Here is a 26838-nt window from a genome sequence, read left to right as displayed (position 1 = left end):
TTATAATTTTTCATATAACCATGTAAAAAATAAATAGTATCGCAAAATAAAAACCTTGATAAAAAACATTTTTAAATATTATATATATATATATATATATATATATATATATATATATATATATATATATATATATATATATATATATATATATATATATATATATGTATACATATATATATATATGTATTATATATATATATATATATATATGTTTTTTTTTAAAGAGTGACTGAAGAGGCTCTCAGAAAAGGTTGTGAACATAAATGCATCATCCTTACCTTCTTTGAGTCCCATACTGATTATAACTGTAAATATACATATATATATATATATATATATATATATATGTATACATATATATATATATGTATACATATATATATATATATATATATATATATATATATATATATATATATATATATATATATATATATATATATATATATATATATATATATATATATATATTTACAGTTATAATCAGTATGGGACTCAAAGAAGGTAAGGATGATGCATTTATGTTCACAACCTTTTCTGAGAGCCTCTTCAGTCACTCTTTAAAAAAAAAAACACTTTAATTTTTAAAGTAAAATAAAATTCAATAAAGCAAAACCCATATTTTTTTTAGTGTAAAAAATTGAAAGCAAAAAATATTAAAACAAGCATGAAAAAAAAAAGGAGAAAAAAAAAAAAATTAAAATTCTGAAAACAAATACTGTAAACTATAATATATACAGTATTGGACAAAACATTTGCAACCAGCATCGAACAATGCTAAAAAGTGTTCCTAATTTTACATGTCTTAAAAACGAAACGAAACTACCACAGCAAACAGTTCAGGAGTCTGGAGTCATAGCATGCCATGACATGAGCAATCAGCTGACAGGTGACAACACACAGGCAGAATTTCGTTGACAAGTGCCATTTTGCAGCGGACAAAACAAGTGCAACTTTTTTGGTTTGTTTCATTTTCTTAAGTCTGGTCCGTGTCAACGTCACGGAAGTTCTTTGATAATTAAAGGAAGTATCCAGAAGTTTCCAGAAGCATGCAGAAGCTTCCAGAAGTTTCCAGAAGAAGCATCTGGAAGCATCCAGTAGCATCCAGAAATATCCAGAATCATTCAGAAGCATCCAGACGCATCCAGAAGCTTTCAAAAGCATCAAAATGAAGTATCTAGAATCTTCCAGAACAGGTTCACACAGGTTCATTTTACTATATAAGAGACATGTAAATCGACATGTAATTCAGTCAGTATATGGAAGTCAATCAGTCAGTATTATCAAGACAGTTTATCGAAGTGAGTTTTATCAAAGTGTTTTATCGAGGAACATCAATACAAGAAGTGAAATACAACAAGTGTTTCATTACATCAATACAGTTCACATCCAACCAAGACGTTGTGTTCCACAGAGCATTATTGTATCATCACAAGGTAAATGTAACACGGTAAGCCTTGAGAAGCGTGATTATTTATTTTTATGACTTCAAGTACAAAAATGGCTCCTGACAGTCTTGGATTGGAACTAAGAAAGAAAATTATTGGCGATTACGTAAGTGGAATGTCACAAAAAAGTATTTGTGATAAATATCGCGTGAAAAAATGGACCGTATCAAGACTATGTTCCAAATATCGTTCTACGGGGAAGTTGGCAGCTGATAACAAAGGTGGAAGACCGCGTTCCACCACTTCTAGAGAGGATTTTATGATCGTCAGATCATTCAAGAAGGATCCCTGGATATCATCAGTCGAGATAGAAAGGAAATAGAGCTGCCTGTATCGGACCGAACAATCAAACGACGTGTTGTTGAAGCCGGATTGTTTTCTTGACGCCTTGCAAAGAAACCGGTGATTTCACTAAAAACCAGAAGAAAAGACGCCTGTTTGCTACATCTCATATTGACTGAAATGTGCAGAAATGGCGAACTGTCCTGTTCAGTGATGAATCGAAGTTCAACATCATTGGGAGCGATGGCATTTGCCGTGTACGTCGACCGGCCTGTAAACGCCTCGATTTACGTTACTGCCATAAGACTGTGAAGCATGGTGGAGGCAATGTAATGGTCTAGGGGTGTTTTTCTACTAACGGTCTAGGTCCAATACATCGAAACGATGGAATAATGAACCGTTTCATGTATAAAAAATATCCTGAAAGATGTTATGTTACCTTATGCTGAATAGAATATGCCAATAAAATGAGTTTTTCAGCAAGACAACGATCCGAAACACACTGCAAAAGTAGTCAAGCAGTGGTTTCAAGACAACCACCTATCGGTGATGGATTGGCCGCCTCAATCTCCGGATCTCAACCCTATCGAGAACCTGTGGGAGATTGTCAACCGCAGAATTAATCGTGAAGGTGTTCGTAATAAGGATCACCTGTTTGAACAAATCCAAAAGGCCTGGGCAGCGATTCCACAAAGTTTCATTGATCACCTGATCAATTCTATGCCTCGAAGATGCAAGGTGTGATTGACAACAAAGGATTCGCCACGAAATATTGATAGCGAAATACAGTTTGGTCAACATTTTGTCAAGTTGCACTTGTTTTGTCCAGAAGGAAATCAACTTTTTTTAATACTTTTGATTAATTTATTAATTTTCGTGTACAAATAATGAACTTTGTGATGAATAAAACTTAAAGAACTTTGTCTCTAAACAGTTTATAATTAAAAAACGGTTTATAATTAAAAAACTTGACTGCTGTGATTTAATTTTCCCTAGTTGATAGTTGTACCTGGTATTTGAACGCAGATTATATTTTTCAGAAAATGATATCAAGAAATTATCTAAAAAAACGCTTTGCTGAATGTTTTTGATACTTATTACATAAAAATTAATATCTGTAATGTGTTAAGTTTCTCAATATCTAGAACCATCATGCTTTTCATCACTGGGGTCGGGTTTACTAATCTATTTAAATAATTAATTGTTTTGGATGCATGCATTGCATCTTTTTATTAACAACATTACTTATTTGATAAAAAATTTGATAAGGAGCTATGAAAGTTTTTACTGTTTATAAAAAATGTTTTAAATTTTAAACATATTAGATTTAAATGAAACAAAAATCAAATTAATGAAATAGGTAATATATATTACAGGTTATAAATATATACTATATTGCCACATTGTTGAGGTGCAGGTTTTTACTTTCAATCTTGAACGTAAAATAATACATAAATATAGTTCTTGTTCCGGTCTAAGTTTTATTAATTCGGTTCCGACCGGAACTCAAAATATCCATTCCGATAGTCAAAATAGGCCACTGCCAGGATTAAGATTTAATAAGAATCACTGGAATATGTTTTTATGCTATAAATAAAAAAATTCCAATAAATAAAAATTTAAAAAAATTTATGACTATTTAGGGATTTGACTTCAAATAAATATTGACTTATCTGTTTTAGGGATGAGGGGCGCTAGGAATTTTGGTAAACAAAAAGTTTCATTTGGTAAACAAAAAGTTTCATAAGATTTCCGAAGTCATAATTAAAACACTTTAAGCTGGAATATAAATAAACTTCCAGAATACAGGATAAGAAAAGTCAGAGAATCCCTGGAGATAAATAAAGCAAGAATTCGACACAAGATAGGTATTGGGCAAACTGTTCTAAATAGAGATGACGGGGATAATGTGAAAACAAAAACTTGGGGACCAATTTTGACAAAAATTTAACCGACGTCACTATTATATTACTTGATTGATTTTTATTTTTTACGCTTTTTAATAACTTCTTTTTAAACGGTTGGTTTTATGTTGTTTTGTAACGTTTTTTTTCAATACAGGTAGACGGGCCCCAAAAACTCATGGAACCCAAAAGCCACACGCTCACATTAGTACCTGTAACTCATAGATAAAGTTTTATCAAGCAGCAAAATAGATTTTTTTATTTGACAAGATAGTTTTTTGAAAAGAAACTGTGAAAAATAACCAAATTAGCATAAATTAGCATAGATTTTTGAAAATATACTAAAAACAATAGAATTTTTTTTTTTTCAATTTTATAATATTTTGACATTAAAGTCCATTAATACTTGAAATTTTCATTTAAGTTTGCAAAGTAGTTTTTTTTGTAAAGATTTAAGTCATACTTCTACAAAAAAATCAAAAGAAAATAAATGAAAAAGACAGTTGCTAAAATATTTTATCACAAAGTAGTGTTTCTGTGTGGTCTTTGGGGTCCCTTACTAAAAAGTATATATACATGGATCAAAAACTAAATAATTAAATGGAGTTTTGCTTTTTTCTATTAACATTTATTTTTCTATTAACAATCAAATAAAATTTACTTTTTTACTAGTTATTTGTATAAAAAAAATTGAAATGTTGAAAAATTGAAATGTTGAAAAATTGAAATGTTGAAAAATTGAAATGTTGAAAAATGGAAATGTTGAAAAATTGAAATGCTGCTCTATTAGTCTTTAAGACAATTTAAAAGTGTTATTATACATCTTTGAAAATATTGACTCTTTAATAAGTTGATCAACTAATTGACTAAGAATAATGGAATTATCTCTTTATCACTGTAAGGTCACTTTCTTGGTGTATCCTTCTAACTGCTAGTATCTTCATCACTTTCATGCTCAATAACCTTACGTTTGAGTGAGTTGTTGGTTACTGCAGCAGCTAAAAACATTATTGGTTTTTTTCATCCACTTTACAAGATAACTTTCTACGGACAGATTTTTGTACATTGTGGCAAGTAGAGCATTGCTGTAGCTTTATAGCATGGTACACACCATCTCCACAGTTGCATTCATTTTTACACCATAAAAATGTTTTTTTTTTGTTTTTCTTTGTTCCATCTTTTTTCTTCCTTATCTTTTATTTCTTGATTTTTATTATATTGAATTACCTTCACTAAGTCCAACTAAGTGAACCTGCGTAACCTTTGTAGTAAGTTTGGAAACTTTCGGCTTAACTTTCTGAACCGTCAGTAAGCCAGGAATTTCTTCAAGTTAAATGCTTTTTTTGCTCAGCTCTTGAATAAGCTCTTGGGAATGCTCAAACTTTTCTTTCCAATACTGAGCTGAATTTTTTCTTTTATTAGGAGATTTAATAGTATATCTTTTAGGAGTTATTGTACTGGGTGTAACACTTTTTGGAAAATCAATACATAAAGCAGCTCGTGCAAACTTGTCATTTTGGATGTCATTGACGTTTAATGGTGTGGAAGTTACTCCTACACGTCTTGCAGCTTTGATAATAAATAGTCTTGAAGCCCAGTTGTTCCAAATACGTCCTAAAATCATCAAAAAAAAAGAAAAAAGCTTCTTTATTTAGTGAATTGAAATCAGTAAAAATGATTTCTTTCATACCACGATATACTTATGATGGAGGTTTTTGTTGAGTTGGTCTAAAAGCTGTGTCACACCAGTGGTATCTGGTGGAGTTAAGAACATACATATGTTTTTTGATTGTAAAAACTTTAAGACATCAAAATTAAAGCGTGAACAATGCCCATCAGAAAGCAAAACTACTGGTCGTGCCTCTTTTTTTTTTCTCAGTAAGATATTCATCAAACTCTTTGTACATATCTAATAATGAATTGTGATCAGATACACCATGATTGCAAGTTGTTATCAGAAGATGCGGAATATTTACCACAGCTTCCTTTGGAGCCATTTGATTAGTTATTTCAACGGTACCAAAGAGTACTTGGCAAACACAAAGGTCTCCTACAATTACAAAGAAAGATAATACATATCTATTCAATCTATATTATAAATATTTATCAAAAAAATGATAAGGCAATAACTACCTGAAAATGATACTAGAGTATGTATGGTGACGCATCCGCGGTTCTCTCTGATCATTTTACAACATGTTTCCCCTTTTGCAGCAAAAAAAAGACCAGCAGGAGTACCATCAACACCAAAATTGATGAACTGTGGTGTTTTGTCGTGATTAAATATTCTGCATGTATCAATAATTCCAGACGAAATTCCTGTCCCCTTTTGTGCTGCTTCAGTCATAATGACAGTCTCAATCAATTCTTTTGCAAGAGCGTCTAAAGGCAACCATGAAAATCAATTAGTAACTCAGTTTTGGTAGAACTATTTTTCATGAATGTAAAGTACAGTAGCAATACATAAACTCTATTTATTGACACATTTCCTTGTCACTTGAGTGTTAAGCTTGGATTCTTAGCTTTAAAGCGCATCCAAAACAATTTACCTAACCTGTGTTTAAAGCAAAAATAAAAAATTAACTAAAAAAGCTTCTCTAACAAAGCAAGTACTAATTAAGAGTAAAATAGTGCAAGTACTAATTAAGAGTAAAACTTTAACAAATACAATATTAACAAACATAGATATGCTATCATTACCAGAAGAATCTCTGACCGACGTCGTTCATCAGCGGACGAACCACAGAGAGCAATATCAATAATTGCCTTCAAAAGAAGAAGTTGATCTTCTTCTAATGAAGGTCGACCAGGTTTCTTTCTGATTTTTAGTTTTTCTTTGACTTCTGGATGCTTCAAGCAGATTTCCTCCATTCTAGCTTTTTTCCGTTCTCTAGTTTTCTTCTGTTGAGCTTGATCCTACTTTTTTTTGGCCAGTTCTTTACATAGATGAGCTAGTTTCTTCTTTTTCTTTTCAAATCATCCTCTTCAGCTTCAGCAATGAGTCTTCATTCCAGCAACTTCACAATTTAAAACTGCAATCTCAGAATTGAGTCAATCTTGAGCCACTGTTCTTGCATTTTTTTGATTTTTCGTGGTCAACAAACTCAAAGTTAATGCACTTTGTTAATCATCAATAACAGATCGCTCATTGGTGGGCTCAACAAACTGTGAGAAACTCTTGTCAAATTTAAGTGAAGTATACGTGGGGGCAGACTGTTTTGGAGTATTGGCCCAAAATGATAATTGCTTGCTCTTAAACTTCATTGCCTTTTCATTAAATAAATTGATTAAATACATTACTCTTGATTCAAGATTCTTATGCACCAGTTTCTCTTCTTTTAATGAATTCCATATACTATGGACTTCTTTCTGGATATTAGCCTCTTTCTTTATCGGGATGAGCATTTCCATACGAGACCATCAATAAGTTGAGTAATGCGGTTTTATCCGTATTTTAATACTGATTTACTAGTATTGTTTACATCACAATCAGAATAGTTATTTTGCTCATCGTTAGCGCAAACTTTTTAAAGAGTTTCTTCAACCCGCTAGGGAGAAATTAGCGTTTCGAATTTTTAACAGACTTTATGTGTTTGCATTGCATTACGTTTTACAATCAACTAGAGAGCAATTAGAGTTTCGTATTTGAAATAACGACAATTTAATTTCAAAAAATGACAAATTTATGAGTTTACTTTTATGAGTTTACTTTGAACCACATTTTATAATCCGCTAGAGAGCGAATAACGATTGTGAATTTTATATACAAAGAGTTAATATTTTGAACATAACATAATTTGATTCGTAGTCAAATGATAATATATTAATAATACAATAGTAATTTTTATTTTACGTTAGTAGTTGTTATTTATTTAATGTCTCTGGGAAACTTATTATATTAATTTATGATATTATATTATAAATAACTTAACAAAATATAATATCAAATTCCCCGCATTTAATATTAATTTCCCCACAAACAAAACATCATTTCTATACCATTTAGTAGATGAAAATACCGTTAAAATCTGCTCATTAAAACAAAAAAAATAATTTAAATTAACATCAATTTGGCCTCAACACCCCCCTCCCCATTTTTAATTAATGTCAAACTTTCTAGCACTCGCCCCCCCCCCCCCCCCTATATTTACCGACATCATTTATGGATGACTCCTTAGTATAAAATTATATTTATATCTGTGGGCCCCTGAAATTATTATTGCACCTGGGCACCAGAAATAGAAAACCGGGTTTTTAGACCACTAAAAATTAGGCTATAAAACATATCAAAATGGCTAAAAAGTGTGATTATTAAATCCAATTTCCCGAAGTGAAAATAACTTTAAAAAAAGTAAATGTTATTATTTTGTGTTACTAACATTGCAATAAACAAATGTCAGGGTGACTCTTTATGATTTTAAAAAAAGACACCTAGTAGGCAGTGGCCTATAGTCACAACACTATTGTTTATATTTTTTGTTACACTATTATTCATTATGCAAAATGTCATAAACCATAACCATATAAATAATGCACTCAAAAAAAGACACGCTTGTATAAACTTAAAACAGTTTTCATGTAACTTTATGCATTGTATAGCCCATTTGTTTAATAATTTTATTTTAATTTTAATTTCAAAAGTTCAAAAATAAAAAATAATGTTAAAGAGTGTGTTTGCTCCAACCTACCCAATAAATATGCACCTATTAGACTCACCCAAATGATTGGAAAAATTCTCGTCAAGCTACGCTTGTAAAGGATCATTGCGTCATTGCGTGACGTAATATATGGATATATGTTACGTCACGCAATTTTCGGCCGTTTTTGACTCTCTCCCCCTACTCCTCCTTCCTCGTCACTAGATCGTAACACTTTAGTAACAATTCTTGTATGAGACGTCATAAAACCATTAACACTCTCCCCCTCCCTTAAATTGTATTGAGAAAAAACACCTTTATATTCAATAAAATGTTGTGTTTATTTCAATATTACAAATATTTACAAATAATTAAAAAGGATCATCTTAAATAACAACTTAAAAATAAGTGCAAACCTTATAAATAATTGCGTAAAAATAAATCATTGTTGGAATTGTTTTTTAAACAAACAAAAAAAGTTCATTTTAAAAGGTCTTTTGTAAATAAAATGAAACATATTTATGATACTCAATATAAAATTTAAAATATTTACAATACGTTTATAATGAAAAATCAATTTAAAAAAATGATACTCAAGTTTAGTTAGTGCAAGAGAAATAAAATTAATTTTTATGACAAATTTAGATTTTGTTTCGTAAATCAAATAGTGACGTGATTGATTGAAAAATGAAAAAATAATAGCCAATATAATAAATATTTATAACAATTTAAAAAATAATTTAAATATAAAAACAAATATTTACAGCTTATCAAATTAAAATAGTTAAAAAGAGAATCCACAATGTGGAACCCACACGTAAATGGTAGAAAACAATACTTTTTTGACCCTCCCCAACCCATTTAAATACTTTTTGCCGACACCTTAAAAAAAAAGTTTCGATTTTGCATTAAAGTGAAAAAGTCAGGCATCATGAGAAAATAAATAAATATGTTATTAGAGAAGAAAAACATTTAATTAAATACAAAAAAACTTAGTTTATATTGATATCGACATTTTATATTACTTTTTTATATTTATATCAACATTTAGCAGACTTTTAATTTTGTGGCACTAAACACAAGAAAAAAACAGTTAATAGACGTTTGCCAACAAACAGGTGTAAGCAAAATACCTTTTGAAGCTATAAAAAACTTTTAAACATACTTGAGTTAAAAAAGAATTTGATAAAGTATAATGCTTTTTTGATATGCTATGATAGATAATAAATATAAAATTCCAATGGACCAATCATTTAATACGTTGAATTGAGTGTTTATATTCTAATTAGCTCGAATACTTTTACCAGGTCCAGATTTCAAACCATTATGACTTAAAATACTTTCCATATGTTTTAATTCCTTTAAAAAAAAAAAAAAGTAATCATCATTTTGGAAGCTTGCAGCAAATTTAAAACACATCGTCAGCTCGAAATTTAAGTGTCGTATCAAAAATTTATTAAAATTATATAAATATATAATTATGAAAATTGATGAAAATTTCAAGCTATGTAAACCTAAAAAATTTTTATATAACGTTACAATATACCGTTTTACAAAAAGAATTTTCTCATTAAAATGATGTTAAATTTACATAGATAAGATAATTACATTTTTATATATTATTTTAATAAATTATCGATGCGACACTTATATTCCGAGCTGACGACATTAACATTTTATTATATATATAAATATATAATTACAAAATTTATTAAGAATAATTAACCAAATCATTGTAAGTAAACCATAAGGGGTATATATGCGTATATATAGTGTTATCGGTTAAGTAACGCGGGGTAACACTGACAGGTGGGTAACGTTGACATATCTTAGGTTGAACATTTTTACCGGTCAATGTTTGACTATATTTAAATTATTATAACCAATACTAAAGCCATTTGTCGAATAAACAAATACAGCAATTTCATCCGCATAACAGTACATTTTAAAAAATTGACAAAAAACAAGAAAACAGAGACTAGAATCGACAAACCTGTAAAAATATATATATATATATATATATATATATATATATATATATATATATATATATATATATATATATATATATATATATATATATATATATATATATTACTTTGATAAGACTGATAAGGAAACAAGATTACTTAACTATTTTGTAAAAACGGGTACAAAGCAAAACAATTTTTATTTTATTTCAAAAAAACCAATACGAAACAAAACATGTTTTATTTTTCTTCGTAAAAATCGGTGCAAATCTCAAACCTTTATTTTTAAAAGGTTTTCATAGGTAAAGTAATAGGTAATTGACAAAATAGTTTCCATCTTTAAGAGAAATTCTTTTAAGACTAATGACCATTCATATATTATGTACGCAAAAATCTCCAAATTTAGACCTTCCCTCTCCCCTGTTGCACCTCGTGAATTTTTTAAATTAAGAATTTTATCAAGATTAAAACCACACTTTAAAACAATTAAAACAATGTTTTAATTGTTTTAAAGTGTGGTTTTAATCTTAATAAAATTTTAATCATAAGTAAGTTTAATTTCTAGAAATAAGTTAACATTAATGTTAACTTATTTAAAATCATTTTTGTTCTTTTCACTCACACTCGCGAACGTGATCACTTTTTTTTTTCTTTTCAACCTTTTTAAAACTTTTTAATAAAAATTTTAAGAAAATAATTCAAATTTTTTATTTACTAGTTTTACTTTGACTAAGTAATTTAGTCAGAGTCCCGATTTTAGTTTGAAACACGTCATTTGAGTTCGAGTTAAATTTCGATAATTTATGCAATTCTAAAATTAATATTCCAAGTTTACATTTTGTAGCTTTTCCATTTTTGGTTGAAGTTTCAGACAAACCGCTTAAGAGAAATCCCAAAATTTTCTTCGGTTTTCGTTCGATTTTGAATAATGGTGGTGATATTGATGAAAAAGAGTCTGATGGCGTAGAAAAAAGATGTTTTGATAACTTTGTTTTATTAAAAAACCTAATTCGGCTTTGAAATCCTTGGTAGGTGTTTGCTCAAGGGTTGGTGCTGGGGTATTAAGATCTTTCAGCATCATTAAAAATTTTCGCAGTTTAGTAAAGATAGACAAAATCAAAATTGACTTTAATCGAACTATTAATCTATTATATATCTACGAACTACTAATCTACTATATAACTATTAACTATTAATTGACTTTAATCGAACTATCCTAAAATCTGAAAAAAATAAATATTAGATTTTTACAACAATTTTTGCGATAATTTACGATGAATTTGCATGAATTTGCAACTAGATAAATATTTACATAATGCATGCCATTGTGTAAATATTTATATAGTTTTTGACAAAAAGCAGTCATTGTTTCTCTGCTTTGCCTATCGATGGAGTTTGCAAGTATATTAACATCATTGAAAAGCAATGCTAGCATGTGATACTGAACTGGTTTAGTTTCCTTAGACATATTGAGATATAACCTTTATCATTTTTAAGACTAGCATAAGTTCCTCAGTGAGAACTGGATGTCACTTGGAATAACATGTAAAGCCTTTCACCTCGTTTTGAACGGAGCGATGATTTAACATAGGTTAAAGCTAGTACTACACTTTCAATAAGTTTTTAAAATAAGCTGACTAGCTAAGGTAGATCTGTGAACTCTTCTAGATAGTACTGTGACAATATATAAACAGTCTTTCACTTGCACTTTACTGCTAACATGAAGTAGGTTGGTGTTTAGTAGGTAGTCTACACACAATAGTGAGTCTTGTTTTGTTTTGTTCACAAGTGACACAGTATATTTCATGCTTTCTGCAGCATAATGGTCAATGACTTTCTCAGACAAAACGCTCAACACCGGATTCTTTTGGATTATTTTCTCAAAAGCCTGAAACAAAAATTACAACAAAGTAATGATTGTTATGATAAATTATAGATTCCTTTGATAAATGACAAAATCTTTAGAGATACAAAATAATATCACAAAAAACTTAAAATTATACAAGAAAATCTTTTTATGAGAAATAACTAATTTTTACAAGATATACGTAAAAAATCTTACTTTACAAAAATGGCAGCCAGAGTGTCTTCTACAAATTTGTTAAACTGATTATTGGTATATTAAAGAGTTAAAATCATCTAAGACTCCTCTGACCTAGAAAACCAGCCATTAGTGGTGACGGCTACTTAGTGATAACTTCCAACTTTTTTTTCAATCAACATTTGTGCTGTGTCATGACACCGTCATAAAGCAATGGCAGCTCCACCTTCCTTGAAGCAAGTTTCATCTGCTATACAGATAATATAACAAAATTATCTGAAAATTCTTAGATTGATATTATGTTGAAATCTTGCTCATGGCTTCTAATGTGGTCAGCCATTAGAAATTAGTTTACAAATGTGAAAAAAAACAGTTTTTCTAATCAGCTTCTTGGATGGATACGCTTATTCTTATTTAATAGAAAAGAAACAGTAGTCATGAGAAAAAATTGTCCAAACAAAAATTCAATGTAACTATTACAAGTGGAGTCCTCCAAGGATCTTTTTTGAATTTATCTTGTTAATTGCATTTATTACCGATCTTATTGATAAAAAAAAATAATGTCAAAGAGGTATGCAGACGACAGTAAACTACTTGCAAGAAGTTATAAATAAATGTGCTTTCTGATACAACAAAATAGCAATTATACAAAACTACTTCTTAATTTTTTAATGAAAGCAGTATGTAGATAGCATTTCTTATTTTTTGTGATAAAACAGTATATAGATAGCATTTCCTTTGTTTATAAACCTTTATTAAATATTATAACGGATGATGCATAAGTTATCAGACAAATTTTAATTTAATTTTTCTTGCTAAATAAACATGTACTTGTATAAAAAATCTATGAAATGTTTATTTTAATATTCAAAACAAGTCTATTAAAAATGAGGTTAAATGTAGCAGAATGAAAATTTTTTTTGTAAAAAACCATAAAATAAAAAAAAGTGAAATTGTAAGTCATTTCGAAATAGAAGAAATAATACGAAATACAATCTATGATAACTTAAAAAGATTCGAAACTGGTCATTCATTTTCCGATAAAAAGCATTTTAGCACATCGTCTGGACTAGAGAAAAGAAAGCCAAACTAAAAAGAATTGTCAATAACTGAAAAGGGGTCAATCAGAAAAAATTGGGTTTTAAATTTGATGTAAATCAACTGAGAATTGGTTGTCAATTTAAAAAAAAATGAATATTCAATACAGATAATGGGAAAAGACTCCCAAACACACCATTGAACAACAAATAAAAGCAAAGAAAAGAAGCAGAAAATTTAATCAATTTGACCCAAATAGTTTACGAGAAATGTTGTCTTTTGTCTAAAAAAGTCTTGATTGATTACATCAAACTAAACCTAAAAAAATTGCTTTAAATTTTTTACAGTTGACTATGAAAGATGTCAAAGCAAATAAAGATCTATTGCAGATGATAGAGATAATGATTACAGATGATGGAGCTTTTTAATATAAAACTGATACTTTTTCACAAATAAATACTTTATTTAAGAAAAAAATTCATATAGTTTTTCCTTTATTTTTAGTTCTTTATTTTTTATTAATAAGATATAAAAGTTTTTATTTTGTCTGACAACTTAAGCATAACTAATTATATAATTAATATCACTCTTTTATTAGTTTTTTTATTAGTTTTAGCTCACAAACTTTTTATATTTGCTTACAACTTTGAAAATATGTTTTGTTTGAAGAATAATTCTCCTTTATATAATATTTAAGTATAATATTTCATTCTTTTCTCCGGCATCAACTGCCTGGTTGCAACTATTTAGTAAACTTATGTCAAAATTTTAAACATTATTTCACTTCCAATAACAACAAGAAAAACAAAAAAAATTTCAAATACATTGCAGGCAACAAATACTTAAAAAATATAGTTTAAAAAACAGTAAATGTAAAAATCTTGTGAGAATAATGTTAATATCTTTATAAGTATAATTAAGAGTATAATTGAGTAAATTGCTCACAGAAATATCAACTACTTAATAGTATGAACCTGACAAAAAGTTTTTGTTTTTTTTAAACATCTTCGCTTCCAACAAGGCTGCAAGCAACCACTAACTAAAGTTGGAAGTTACTGGAAGAGAAAGGATGAAGATTGTAGAGCAAGATAATGATTGACAGACGACATAAAGGATTGCAAATTATATGAATCAGTAAAGATGAAGGAAGCGAATTCCAAAGATATTTGAGAAAAATAAATAGAGTTTTTGGAGCACTTAGGAACAGTCATACAAAAAAGATGAGAATTAATTGAATGACGAGTAACACAAGAATGAATTTTAGTAGATGGCACTAGAAACCCTAGCTCTTTAGAGCAGTGCCCATAATAGTATTTGCAGAAAAAAAAAGGAGAAGCAACATTATGACGATGTGATAATGGCTGGAGGTTGACTGCAAAAGAAGCTCCAACTATGTTTACAATGCGTTCTTGCACCTTGTCTAAAAGAAAAAGGGCATCATTAGAAGATCTGCCCCAGATGTGGCAACAGTATTATATACAAGGCCGGAATTAAGATTTATAGAGATAGAGAATAGAATTCAGAGAAAGAAAGAGTTGAGCTCGATAAAGAGATGCAACCTTAGCAGATGCTAATTTTGCAACTGATTTGATATATGGTTTCCAAGAAAGATTGGAAGTAAGAGTTAGTCCTAGAAGATGAAGAGCAGATGACTCATCGAGCCATCACCGTTCATAAATATAGAAAGATCTAAATTATTGCGATAATTTAGATCTTCCCAGGGTACAGCTCTAAAACTCAGTTTTAGAGCTGTACCCTGCTCATAAAACTCATTAGGAGATAATAGAATGAGTTGCCTAGTCATAAAAACAGAGACACAAGTAAAACCCATGCATTGAGTCAAGAAGATCCAGGATTCAACATCCTAAACTGGAAACAATGTATTAAAAATATATCTGCGCCAGTCTAATAGATGAAGAAGCGGTGCGAGGCTGGTCAACAGATAGAATCTGTTTACCCCTTAAGTCTTTGCCTAGGAGGCCTTCTACAAGACAGTAGCCAGATGCATTTAACATCTGCCCAAGTTGAGTATTTTTATCAAGACACCATCTCTAGCCTTTACTCAACCAAGAGCCTCAAGGTAGGGGGTATTTTAAGTCGGAGTTGGCATCTCCTAGCATTTGCCTAAAAAGGCGCATCCTACAAGGCATCAGGATACTGGGTAAGGAGATTGTACTGGGTTACATGTTACCAGTAGCAGGATAACCTGACCTGACATATGTATGTAAATTAAAATTTTATAAATATTTTTCCAAATACTTAAGAATAATAACAATATAAATAATATTGTAACAATATAAACAATATTGTAAACAATATAAATAATATTGTAATAATAAAATAACAATATAAATAATAACAATAATAATATAAATAAAAACAATAAAAATAAGAATAATATAAAAATAACAATAAAAGCATGTACTAAATAACATAAAAACGTATAAAAAATTTTCCAGTTTTTATTCAAAAACTTTAAAGTATAACTTTGCATATGTAAACCAACTTACTGCTTTTTTAGCTCGCTTAATACTTTCAGGTTCATCAGAGATAAAATAAGCAGCTAAAATTTGTATAACCAAGGCAACATTCTAAAGAAGAAATTTGATTTTAATCTTTTTTTTCACATTCCAGTTAACTTAAGTTAACATCAAGAAATCTTATACTTATTGTTCTGAATGAATTAAAAATATATTCAATTACAAATTTCTTGAATAAATTGTTAATAAAGTTTAAATAAATTTTAGAATCAAATTTACTTCGAAAACTATGACAATCCACAAATTTTGAAAACTTCTTACAGTAAAAGAAACATTTACTGTTGAACTCATGGTTTCATTATGACTTGTTGTTGAGTTAAAACCAATTAATAAAGTTGAATTTAAAGGAATTAAATGTTTATATGTTTTATACTTTACACTATAATTTGAAATAAGTCCAATAATCAAAGCATTTGTTATGATACCAACAAAATTTAAAAATGAAAGTATTGTGAACCACATTCCTAAAAATAAGTATTAATAACAAAAGAATTAAATTTAAAGAATCTTCAAGTAAAATACTATTAAAAATACAAATTCTTTTTAAAATGGAGGTTTTAATGTTTTGTCAAAAATGTTATTGATGGGATGAAAAAAACTTTCATATAACATTTAATAAGAAGAACAGATATTACCAATATCCTCAGCCCTTTCAGGTACAGGTCTTCGGTTAAACCATAATAGTCTTCGTGCGTCTATGCGAAGATCAATAAGAGTAGTTACCATAGCAATTAAAGGAGCCAATGGTAAAGCTGATGCAAACAACTAAACAAAAAAACATTATTTCATAATTAATAATTTCATATTTGTTTATTATAACCTGTAGATGTAGGTAAAGATATCCTAGTCATGTTCAGCATACATATAACTTGGGATGTCTTTACTACAAGTGAAGACAAATATTTAGTTAAGTACTAATAAATTTTTGAAATATATTACTGCAATTATCTTCCCTTTTAAACTCCACTGTCTGCGGAACATCAATAAGGTTTTGATGGTCTTTACAATGCAAAATTGTATTAAAAAAATGTTTCCGGTAAACTTAGATATAAAATTGATAAACTAAATTAAAAATTTGGAGCAGATCTAGGATAAAAAGACAACTTAGAAAAAAAGCAGAAAGAGCATCACACAAACAATAAAAAAAAAGTGTAACTCAGAAACAAATCAGGGAGAAAGTCACACATCCAGCAAAAGTAAATCTATAATATTTAATTTAAAAAAATAATAACTTAATTAAATTGATTGATGTTGATGAAATTATTACAATAAAAACACTAACCATAAGGTAACCATACTGTAAAACTAAAACATAAAAAAAATTTATAAAAAAGTTGATAAATGAATTCTCGATAATTATTAATGATTTAAAAATAGTTTACCTTTTTCAGTATACTCTGACAGTGGAAATTCATCCAGCTGAGGTTTATTGTATTCATCTTCAATAAAAATATCATCGTCTGTTTTGTCTGTATTATCTCCTGAAAGATTTGTTTCAGATAACACTTGATTGGTTCGAGAACAAAAACAATATGGTTTCAATTTGTTCCACTTTTTCAACAAAATACTTGAAACAAAATACATTATCAAATCAATATTTTTCATTGGGAGAAAGATTACAATAAAAAAATTGGGTATTTAACTTTTTGCCCCTAATTTATGTATTTGAAAGCAGTAAAAATGAATACACTATATTTAAGTTTGTATAAAAGTGAAAGTTGACATGCTAACTCATAAAACTATACATTTTCTAAAAAAGAAATTGTGTATATCATACATACTTTTTAAAAAAAAATTCATATGTATAGCTGAGATTGGACCCATAAAAATACAGGTCTTTGTAAGTCTATTCCAAACCAAACTTTTTTATACTTTTTCTTTATATATCCTAGCTTTCCGGATCCGTAAAGTACAGGTCTTTACCAAACTATTTCTATACACATCTATTTCACACCAATTATTTCTATACCTATTCTTTATTAACTTCAATATTTTTTAGTACTTTTTCTGCATACATAAAGCTTATAAGAGACTTATAACTAGGTTTGTTTTTCTGCTAAATGCATTTCATTGATAGCTCAGTGGTTAAGTGTGCTGTCATCATTTTGGAGGGTTTAAGACCTCCTCTTAGCTTAATAAATTTTGAAATTTTTTCAATCTTACTTATATATTCAATCTTGCTAATATAGTAAAAAAATAATAATATAGCAAGAAAGATTTTTAAAATTTAAAATAAAATTTTTCTCATAAAGTTTTCTCATTTTATAGATATATTATACGCGATTATTCTACATAATGCCTGCAAACTCAACATATGCTAAAGAAGTTTACACTTACAGATGTTTGTGTGTAACACTATACAAATGGAACTAAAAAGATCTTAGAACACTAAAACATAGTTATAAAAAAAAAGTTCATTCTTATGATTATGATTAAAAACTAAAGAATAATATCTAAAAGTTAAGCCAAAAACGCTAAAATCTAAAAGTTAAGCCAAAAAGATTTTGCGCACTGACATCGGCAAAATAAACCTTTATGCGTTAAGTTTTCTTTTGTATTTATCTTACATTTTTTGATCAATTTTAATTATGTTGCATACAAATGCATGAAAATATATAAAACTGGTAGAGATATATCATTTTCAAAGATAAGAGATTGTATTTATTACAATAGAAATAAATAGTTTTTGTCTTTATCAAAATATATCCCATAAAAATATATTCCATATTTCTTTAATAGAAAGAGTTTTTTTTAAAAAAGTCTAAAGAAAATCTTATTTCTAGTTTGTTTTTCTAGTTTTTTGCCACAAAGTAACGTCACATACACAAAAAAATTGTGGCTTCAACAATTTATGAAAAAGCCTCAACTATCATATTTAAAGATCTAATAAGCAGATGACATAATTTTAGCAATCAGAAAATATTGAGAGGGGCAAATCTAAATTGAAGTTTCAAATTTTTCATTTGGATGAGACAATATATTATTTTGTAAATCTTGTCAATTTTTTTAAATATAATAAAATACCTACAAAAAACCAAAACAAAACAGCTTGATTAAAAAAGACTTGTAATTATCAGAAAAGTTTACTTACATTACATACAATCCTAAATAAAACGTTATATAAGTGGATTTTTTACATTTTATAAACAATATATACAAACAAATAACATTTGTTTATATATATATATATATATATATATATATATATATATATATATATATATATATATATATATATATTGTTTATATAGGGATGGTTAAGTGCAACAAAGTTTAAAAAAAAAGTTTATACTAAAATTAAAAAAATGATTTATGTTTCTTTGATAATACCAATACACTATACTAAAAATTTTTAAGTACACTGAACTGCAATTACTTTTAACTTTATTGGTTTAATGGCTTTTGTTACGAGCTTTTATATTTTGCGTCAAGTAATCACATTTCAACATATTTGTTGTATCATCTATACTGCAGCCATTTTTCAAAATGCCATAAGGTAAAAAAATTAATTGACTTTTTTACAAAATGAGCCAGTTTAGATGTGTACAAATGTTATTGAATACATACTTTCAAAGAGTTCTGAAAAAATTCATAAAAATTATTCGCTCCAAAAAATGTTTTACAAAGAGTTTCTTATAATAATTTTTTTTAATTGCGTTTTTCTTGAAATATGTATTTATAGTAAAAAAATAAATGTAGCAAAAAAAACTTTTAATTGTCAAAAGAAAGTTTTTAATTTTTTTCTAGCTATGGGCTTTTTTTCTTTTGCCTCCACAGCAGCATCTTCTGGAGTAGCAGGACTGTCTTATTAAGTTTTAGACAATTTTTTTTCAGACCATCTGCAGCTTTTTAGGACTAATTACCCTAAAAAAAAAAATTGCTAGTGATAGGACTCAAACCACTGCTTCCTTGTTCATAAGCTCGGCATGCTATCCACTTGGCCACGCTGGTACGTTGTTAAACAAAAAAATTTTAAACTATATAATGATTTTTTTAACAGAAACAGATGTTATTGATCAAATTAAGGAGAGCTTGATGCAATGCAATTTTTAAGTGAAAATCAAACTGTAAAACTTGATAAATAATTCAGTATGTTTTAACATTACTTAATTTGAAGTTTACATAAGATAGATATTTGCATACACGTTTGCTCATATTTTCTTATATAACAAAGTGCTGGGACTCTTTTTTGCCACTACCTCGGTTGCAATGGTCGCCAAGGGTTCCATGTCAAACACGCTCCAATGAGCACTACTACTACTACTACTACTACTACTACTACTACTACTACTACTACTACTACTACTACTACTACTACTACTACTACTACTACTACTACTACTACTACTACTACTAACACTATTAAGTTTGGCAATAATATATAGAGATAAGATATAGAGATATATAGAGAGAATATATAGAGATTGATATTTGCGGACAGAAAAATTACCTGAGTTATGAGAAAATTAATCTTTTTTTATTTTTAAAAAATAAATTAAATTTCAACTTTGAAACTTTGTGAAAATCTAAATAATACTAACAAAAATTTAAAAAATATCAGATGCTTTTTTTGTAACAAAAATATATACAAATAGAGTGCTCAAGCACCTGAAAATCTACAGAACTTAGAAATTATTCAAAATTTTAGAAATTTTGAGCAATTTCTCTTTGTTGCTAATAGGATATACTTTGAAAAGTTAAAAAAAACAAAACAATTGAGACGTAACGTTGCGAATTGACACTTTTTTTTTTGTGACAATGTAACCAATTGAGACGAATCTATTTTACAATAAAAATAAAATAAAAGATAGTATTTAGCAATACGACAATGATGAACAAACATTTACTGCATTTTCAAATTTATTTACTTAATATTTAATTAACAATTAGAGAATGTAACCTTGCTATCAATTGTAACCAATTAAGACATAACATAACTTTAAAATGTTATAGGGGTTTTATATACCTTTTAAACAAATAAAAATGTTATAACTTTAAATAACAAACATTTATTAGGAACTCTTTTGTGAACATACTTTTGAAGTTGTGTGAACATACATTTGAAGTTATGGGAACATTTTATATTTATATTTAACCCCTACCTCGACTTTTGTATTTAACCCCTACCTCCTATCCTCATACATTTAAGTACACTATTTGCAAAATCCCCTCTTCCCTTATGAGCGAACAAACTTTATTGACTATCCCTAAAGCAAAAATTTTATCCCAGCTGATTTAGAAGCCAAACATAAAATTATCATTTAAAACATGATTGCAAGCAGTTTTGATAAATGCCTTTGATTTTTAAGTTGTTAACAACCCGTTTCGACGCAAAAGATTTAATAAACAAAAACTTAGGTAGTACACATTTACCAAATAATTTTATTAATTATACTTAAAGTTTTACCAAAAAAATTATATTATTAATTTAAGTATGGAGTGATGAATGCAAGTGCATAAAATGTGATCTTTTGAAGAGTGTGATCTTTTTTTAAAATAACACATTTTTAGCAAATTTAAGCAAAATGGTGTCACAATATTTATCTTTAAATTACATTTTGTAAAAACAAATCATTTAAGTCAAAAAAAGAGTATTTGTACCTAATCTGTTGAAAATTTTTAAGCAAACAATCTCATTACTAAAAAAAACGCTTTCTCCCTCTTATTTGTTAGTAGAAGCCTAAAAAAACGTGGTAGCCGCAGATAAAAAGTCATGAAAAAATTTCTCTTGTCACGAATGATAATATTTAGCTCAAAACATTAAATTCTTTGAAACAAAAAGCCTCTGTTTTTAATTGCAAAACTAGACATATTAGCCTTTTGAAATTGCTACAAAAGGCTAATATGTCTAGTTTTGCAATTAAAAACAGAGGCTTTTTGTTTCAAAGAATTTAATGTTTTGAGCTAAATATTATCATTCGTGACAAGAGACACCCAATTTTTACAGTTTTAAGAAATTTTACAACAACTTCAGGAACCTGATTCAACTCACACTTTGATTAATTTTATCCTATTTCTGTATCATCTTCTTTATAAGATACGTCATCAATCTTATGAGATTTATAAAACATGCTACAAATGCAAAGATAAACTGCATGTGCAAATGTCACTAGGTTTTTTTTTTAATCAAATTTCATCATGACATCAGTAACAGTTGCCACAACTTTTAGGCATAACACTTGCATACTTAGAAGTTTAAAAAATACAAGTGGAGTACTTTACTTAGACGAAAAGTAGTTTACTTATGACGAGTAAAAAACTTTATTTATTGCAAGAGGTTTTATTTTATCTATTATATAAAGAGTAATTTATTTGCTATACAAAAAGTTTATACTCTACTATTGAGTATACATATTCAAAAATTTCACACCAAAAAGTATAAAACTAAAATAAATAATGATGTTCTACTTACGGTTTAATAATATCTGAAAAAAATTTGGGCATTGGCTTTGCTATGAGAAGAACAGCAACTTGCATTGATAATGGAGACATACAATTACCATTATCACCACAACCATCAGTATAATCTGATCCCATGTTGAAGACGCCATTACTTTGTGTCATCTATGTTACATAATACTTGGATTGTTATTTCACTTTAATTGGAAAATGTTTACTCAGATTAAATTATAACAGGTGGTATTTAACATAAGCAATTACAATGATAAAAAAAATTACCTCTCGAAAAAATGCAATATAGTAAAGTGAAGCATAAGAATTAATGAATTGAAAACCAAACAACTTTAGTATAAGTGAATCTTCATATTCACTCGATGTTTGATGGTTTTCTGTTTTAAAAAAGTTTTTGCAAAATGTTATATTCTTTCTGTTTATATTTCTATTTATTTTACAATTATAATATGAACAATATAATTAAGTAAAAAAAAAATAAACACAATGTCATTTTTGCATTTTTTTTTTTTTCAGTTGACAAAAAAATGAATCCAATGTTGTTTATGGATGTTATATATGGATAGATGTTGTTTGAAAATAATGTTTTCGATTTTAAAATTAAACATATTTAAAAAAAACACATAAAAAGTGTTCGAAATAAAATTATTTTACATAATGTGTTTCATAATGGCTGCAAAATTAGTGAATAATCCATAAATTTGACAAATATCATCTAGTTAAAATGTTTTAATAAAAATTTTTTTTGTTCCAGATTCTGTTTGAGGCACTATTTTAAAGTATAATTAACAATTCCTGAAAATTAGGAGTGGTAATTAATTAACAATTAATTGATAAATAAAAATTGTTTGTTGATCGATTAATTAACAAACAATTAATCAATTAATTTTTTGTTTTAAAATTCTGTAATTGTTAGAGTTCTTTTTATTAAAACTTTGTTGTTATAATAAAAAATCAGCATACTCTAACCCTTTGACTGTGGCAAGCCATAATCATGGCTTTTCCGTTGAAGTGCGGCAAGCCACAATTGTGGCTTTAAAAACTAATCTTTAAAATTATGACCTTTATGGCAAAAAATTTTTGTTTTTCTAAACATCATTTAGTAATTACACAATGAGAGCTTAAATTTTTTTGTTTATAAATTTTGTAGATGTTGAAAAGAAGTGAAAAATGACATACAAATCTCAAAATTGTTTTTTTTTCTCCATTTTTTTAGTTGATTTTTTCTAAACATCTTTTAATTCTATCAAAAGGTTAAGAAACAATAAAACCAACCAAAAGGTTAAGAAACCAACCAAAAGGTTAAGAAACAATAAAAATCATTTTCACTTTTCTGGTAATGGTAAAAAAAATGTTGAAAATGATGCTTGGAAGCATTTTTCATTGGAAAACAAAGTGAAATCATTTTGCAAATGCAAACATTGTTCAGTCGAAGTTAAATTTCATTTATCGACTTCAAGCTTCTTATATCATTTAGAGCACAAACATAAAATTTTTCCATACAAAATTGTTTCAGAAAAGACAACAAATACTAGCTCGTTTAACAGCTGTAGATTGAATTCCTTTTGCAACTTTAGCCAATAGTAAAAATATTAAAAATGGCTAGAAAGCTTAAGGACTTGAAATCATTGATGATCAACGTGATATAAAATGTATTGTAGTCAACTGCACAAGCTCAATAAAAATTCAAACCTAAAAATTGCTCAAGTGCTTCAGCAAAAAAAAAAACTGGAGAAAAGTTTTTATTTTCTTTTGATTAGAAGACTTTAGGTGGAGCTAGAAGATACTTGTCTCTTAATGTACATTGTTCAGACAAAATTTATTATGGTCTTAATATAATTAGAATAAATTGTTCAATGCCTTCAGAAAAAGCAGTTAATATTATTATTGAAAAGTTAAATGATTTTAGCTTAAGCATGATTAATGACATCTTTGTGTGTTACTGATGGAGCATCAGTTATAAAAAAAATGGGACGAGAATGGGAATTATCGGCAGTATATTCTTTATAAGAAAAAGGGTTCAGCAACAGAAAAACTGGAGAAGAACTAATTATGGAAGAGATAAATGAAAACGAATAATCTTGTTCCAACACTGATGATGATAACAAAGAATGCTATAATGAGGAAAGTATCAGCTCTGTTGATGAGGAAATGCAAATTAATGAGGACTATGGTATTATTATATCAAAGGTTCGTAAAATTATCAAGCTGTTTAGAAATCACCACTTAAAAATTATACCCTTTAAAACATTTAATCAGATTTAGGAAAGATGCGTAGGCCTATTCCGGATACTAAAACGAGATGGAGTTCTTGAATCAGTATGTTAAAACGATTCTTAAAATCAAAAAATGTTATTAGAAAACCTCTTGTGGATATCTTCAGAACAAATTTGATTTTATAAGAAGATGAAATAAAACACATCTCTGATATTGTTCAGGCTCTTCATGTTGTAATGCTAAGTGTTATGGGACTCGGAAAGGGAGACTGTGATCTGATAAAATCTGATAAACTATTTTGTTTTTACTACAAAATCTTAGAGAACAAAATGCAAACATTGGTTAAAAACTATTTACTGTTGTCTCTGAGAGAATTACTGAAAGAAAAAATTATGTTATTGCTGGTTTACTATGCTATTTACATAATCCAGACTTTAAAATTAGATTCAGAGTTACCAGGTAATCTTTTAAAATACCTAAACAAAAATGAAATTGCTAAACTAGCTTGGGATGTTTTCTTATATTTGTTTCTACACGAGGAAGTAGAAGCAGCACCCGAGTCCAATATTAAATCTACTTGTAATGTAGAACCAATAAGAAAAAAAACTAAAGCTGAAGAATTAGCAGAAATGATATCAAAAATAACTTCAACAACAGGAACTATAGGACTAACTAGTATGTCATCCTCTCAAGAAGTTTTGACTTGTATTAAACAAGAAATGGCAGTACTTGAAAGCACTGGAAAAAGGCTTAACTCTTTAGAAAAGATTTACAATGTCATGCTAAATCTTCCACTATTTTCTGTAGAAGCAGTTAGAAGTTATAATGCTGCAGGTTTATTTATTACTAAGTTAAAAACTAGATTAAATGATGATTTACGTTTTTTAAGATCATATCTGATGAAAAAAGAGAAAATGTTTTTTTTAAACTGTAAGAATTTATTTCTAAAAATTAATTGAAATTATTCAACTAATTGATTAATTCTTAAAATTAATGGTTAATTGATTAAATGATTAATCAACAACCCCTACCCCACCCACCTTATCTTTACCACCCCTAATGAAAATCTCATTTAAATATATGCAATTTTTAAGATGGAATTTGTAGATACATTTTGTAAACTGTAGTTGTTATGACAAATGCGACATTATAAACTGTAGTTGTTATGACAGATAATGTGATGTTATTAACTATAGTTGCTACAACAGATGTGACGTTATACACTGTGGTTGTTATGAGGGATAATGTGATGTTGTAAACTGTAGTTGTTACAACAGATGTGATAAACTGTAGTTGTTATTACAGATAATATGGTGTTATAAACTGTAGTTGTTATGACATATAATGTGATGTTATAAAAATTAACAAGCGTATATGTGATGTTATAAAAATTAACAAGCTAAAAAGTATAGAGTACACATTTAAAATAAACAATTTTCGATTCTTGAAAAAAGTTTTCTAAAAAAAATATTAATATAAGTTTTCTAGAAAAAATAGGACAATTATTCATTTACCCCAATCTGTAAGTTTGTATGCAATACTTTTATACAAGGTTCCCAAAAGTAAAATTGAAATGGTGTTTAAAACTGATGACGTAAATGATGACATTCCTGAACCTAACTTTGAAAACCATTTTTTTGAAGCAACTTTATAAACAACTATTGCAATTATGCTTGCCACAACTAACAAAATCTAAAACCAATTAAACATTTCAACAAATTTTATTATCATCAATCTATCAATTCCAGGTATTTAAATAACCTCCATACCATAAAACTTATAACAGCTAAAGAACCCATTGACTTCAAAACTCTTTTCCATTTAGGGTAATATGATTCTAGCTTACCAGTAAATGGATCCTAAAATTAGTTAGGAAAAGAACAATAATAAAAAAATGAAAACCAGAAAAAAATTTTCTAGTATTTAATTTCTGCTTATAAAAGTAGATTTTAAATTTTTGAAAAACTATTACATAAATTAATATTATTAACAGTATACATTTTTAGATATAATATTAACAGTAAAAGTAATTTTTATAAAAAAATTGGTGCAGTTAATATTTCTACTTACACGTGCAACTTTTGTCCCACGAAACTGTGGTCTATTCACTTCCTAAAAAAGTTTTTTTTTAAATAATTATGGATTGATAATTTAATTTTTTTAAATATTTTAAAATTGATGAATACTTTAAAAAATAAAAATTACATACTTCTTCTTCATATGTATCTACATCCCATTTGTATGCTAACTCAGCATTTTTCTGTTTCCAAAACTCAAGAAAAATAGTCCCTAATAAAGGTATTTGAAACTAATGTTTAAAATATAATTTTAATAGAAATTATTATGA

At 27.9% G+C, this 26838-nt stretch overlaps 1 protein-coding gene across 4 annotated transcripts in view; it reads right to left on the bottom strand.

Annotated features, from left to right (window-relative positions):
* Nucleotides 1-8590: 8590 nt before the first annotated feature.
* Nucleotides 8591-26838, bottom strand: part of LOC100197120 (anoctamin-4) — an 82766-nt gene continuing 64518 nt past the window's right edge. For 3 of the 4 annotated variants that reach the window (XM_065811757.1, XM_065811756.1, XM_065811755.1), the window contains exons 9-20: nt 26701-26780; nt 26562-26603; nt 26261-26350; nt 26006-26183; nt 22542-22651; nt 22276-22427; nt 17246-17430; nt 17146-17168; nt 16499-16628; nt 16083-16327; nt 15834-15914; nt 9191-9633 (exon numbers count right to left, since the gene is read on the bottom strand). In XM_065811757.1, the coding sequence (XP_065667829.1) occupies nt 9556-9633; nt 15834-15914; nt 16083-16327; nt 16499-16628; nt 17146-17168; nt 17246-17430; nt 22276-22427; nt 22542-22651; nt 26006-26183; nt 26261-26350; nt 26562-26603; nt 26701-26780 (1394 nt within the window). In that variant the 3' untranslated portion in view covers nt 9191-9555. Of the gene's footprint in view, nt 9634-15833; nt 15915-16082; nt 16328-16498; nt 16629-17145; nt 17169-17245; nt 17431-22275; nt 22428-22541; nt 22652-26005; nt 26184-26260; nt 26351-26561; nt 26604-26700; nt 26781-26838 lie in introns of all 4 variants that reach the window. The other variant, XM_065811754.1, reaches the window with a different exon arrangement.

The sequence above is a fragment of the Hydra vulgaris genome, chromosome 12 (assembly GCF_038396675.1).
Source record: "Hydra vulgaris chromosome 12, alternate assembly HydraT2T_AEP".
NCBI lineage: Eukaryota > Metazoa > Cnidaria > Hydrozoa > Anthoathecata > Hydridae > Hydra > Hydra vulgaris.
Note: the sequence above shows the minus strand (reverse complement) of the source record. Positions and strands in the feature narration are given on the sequence as shown.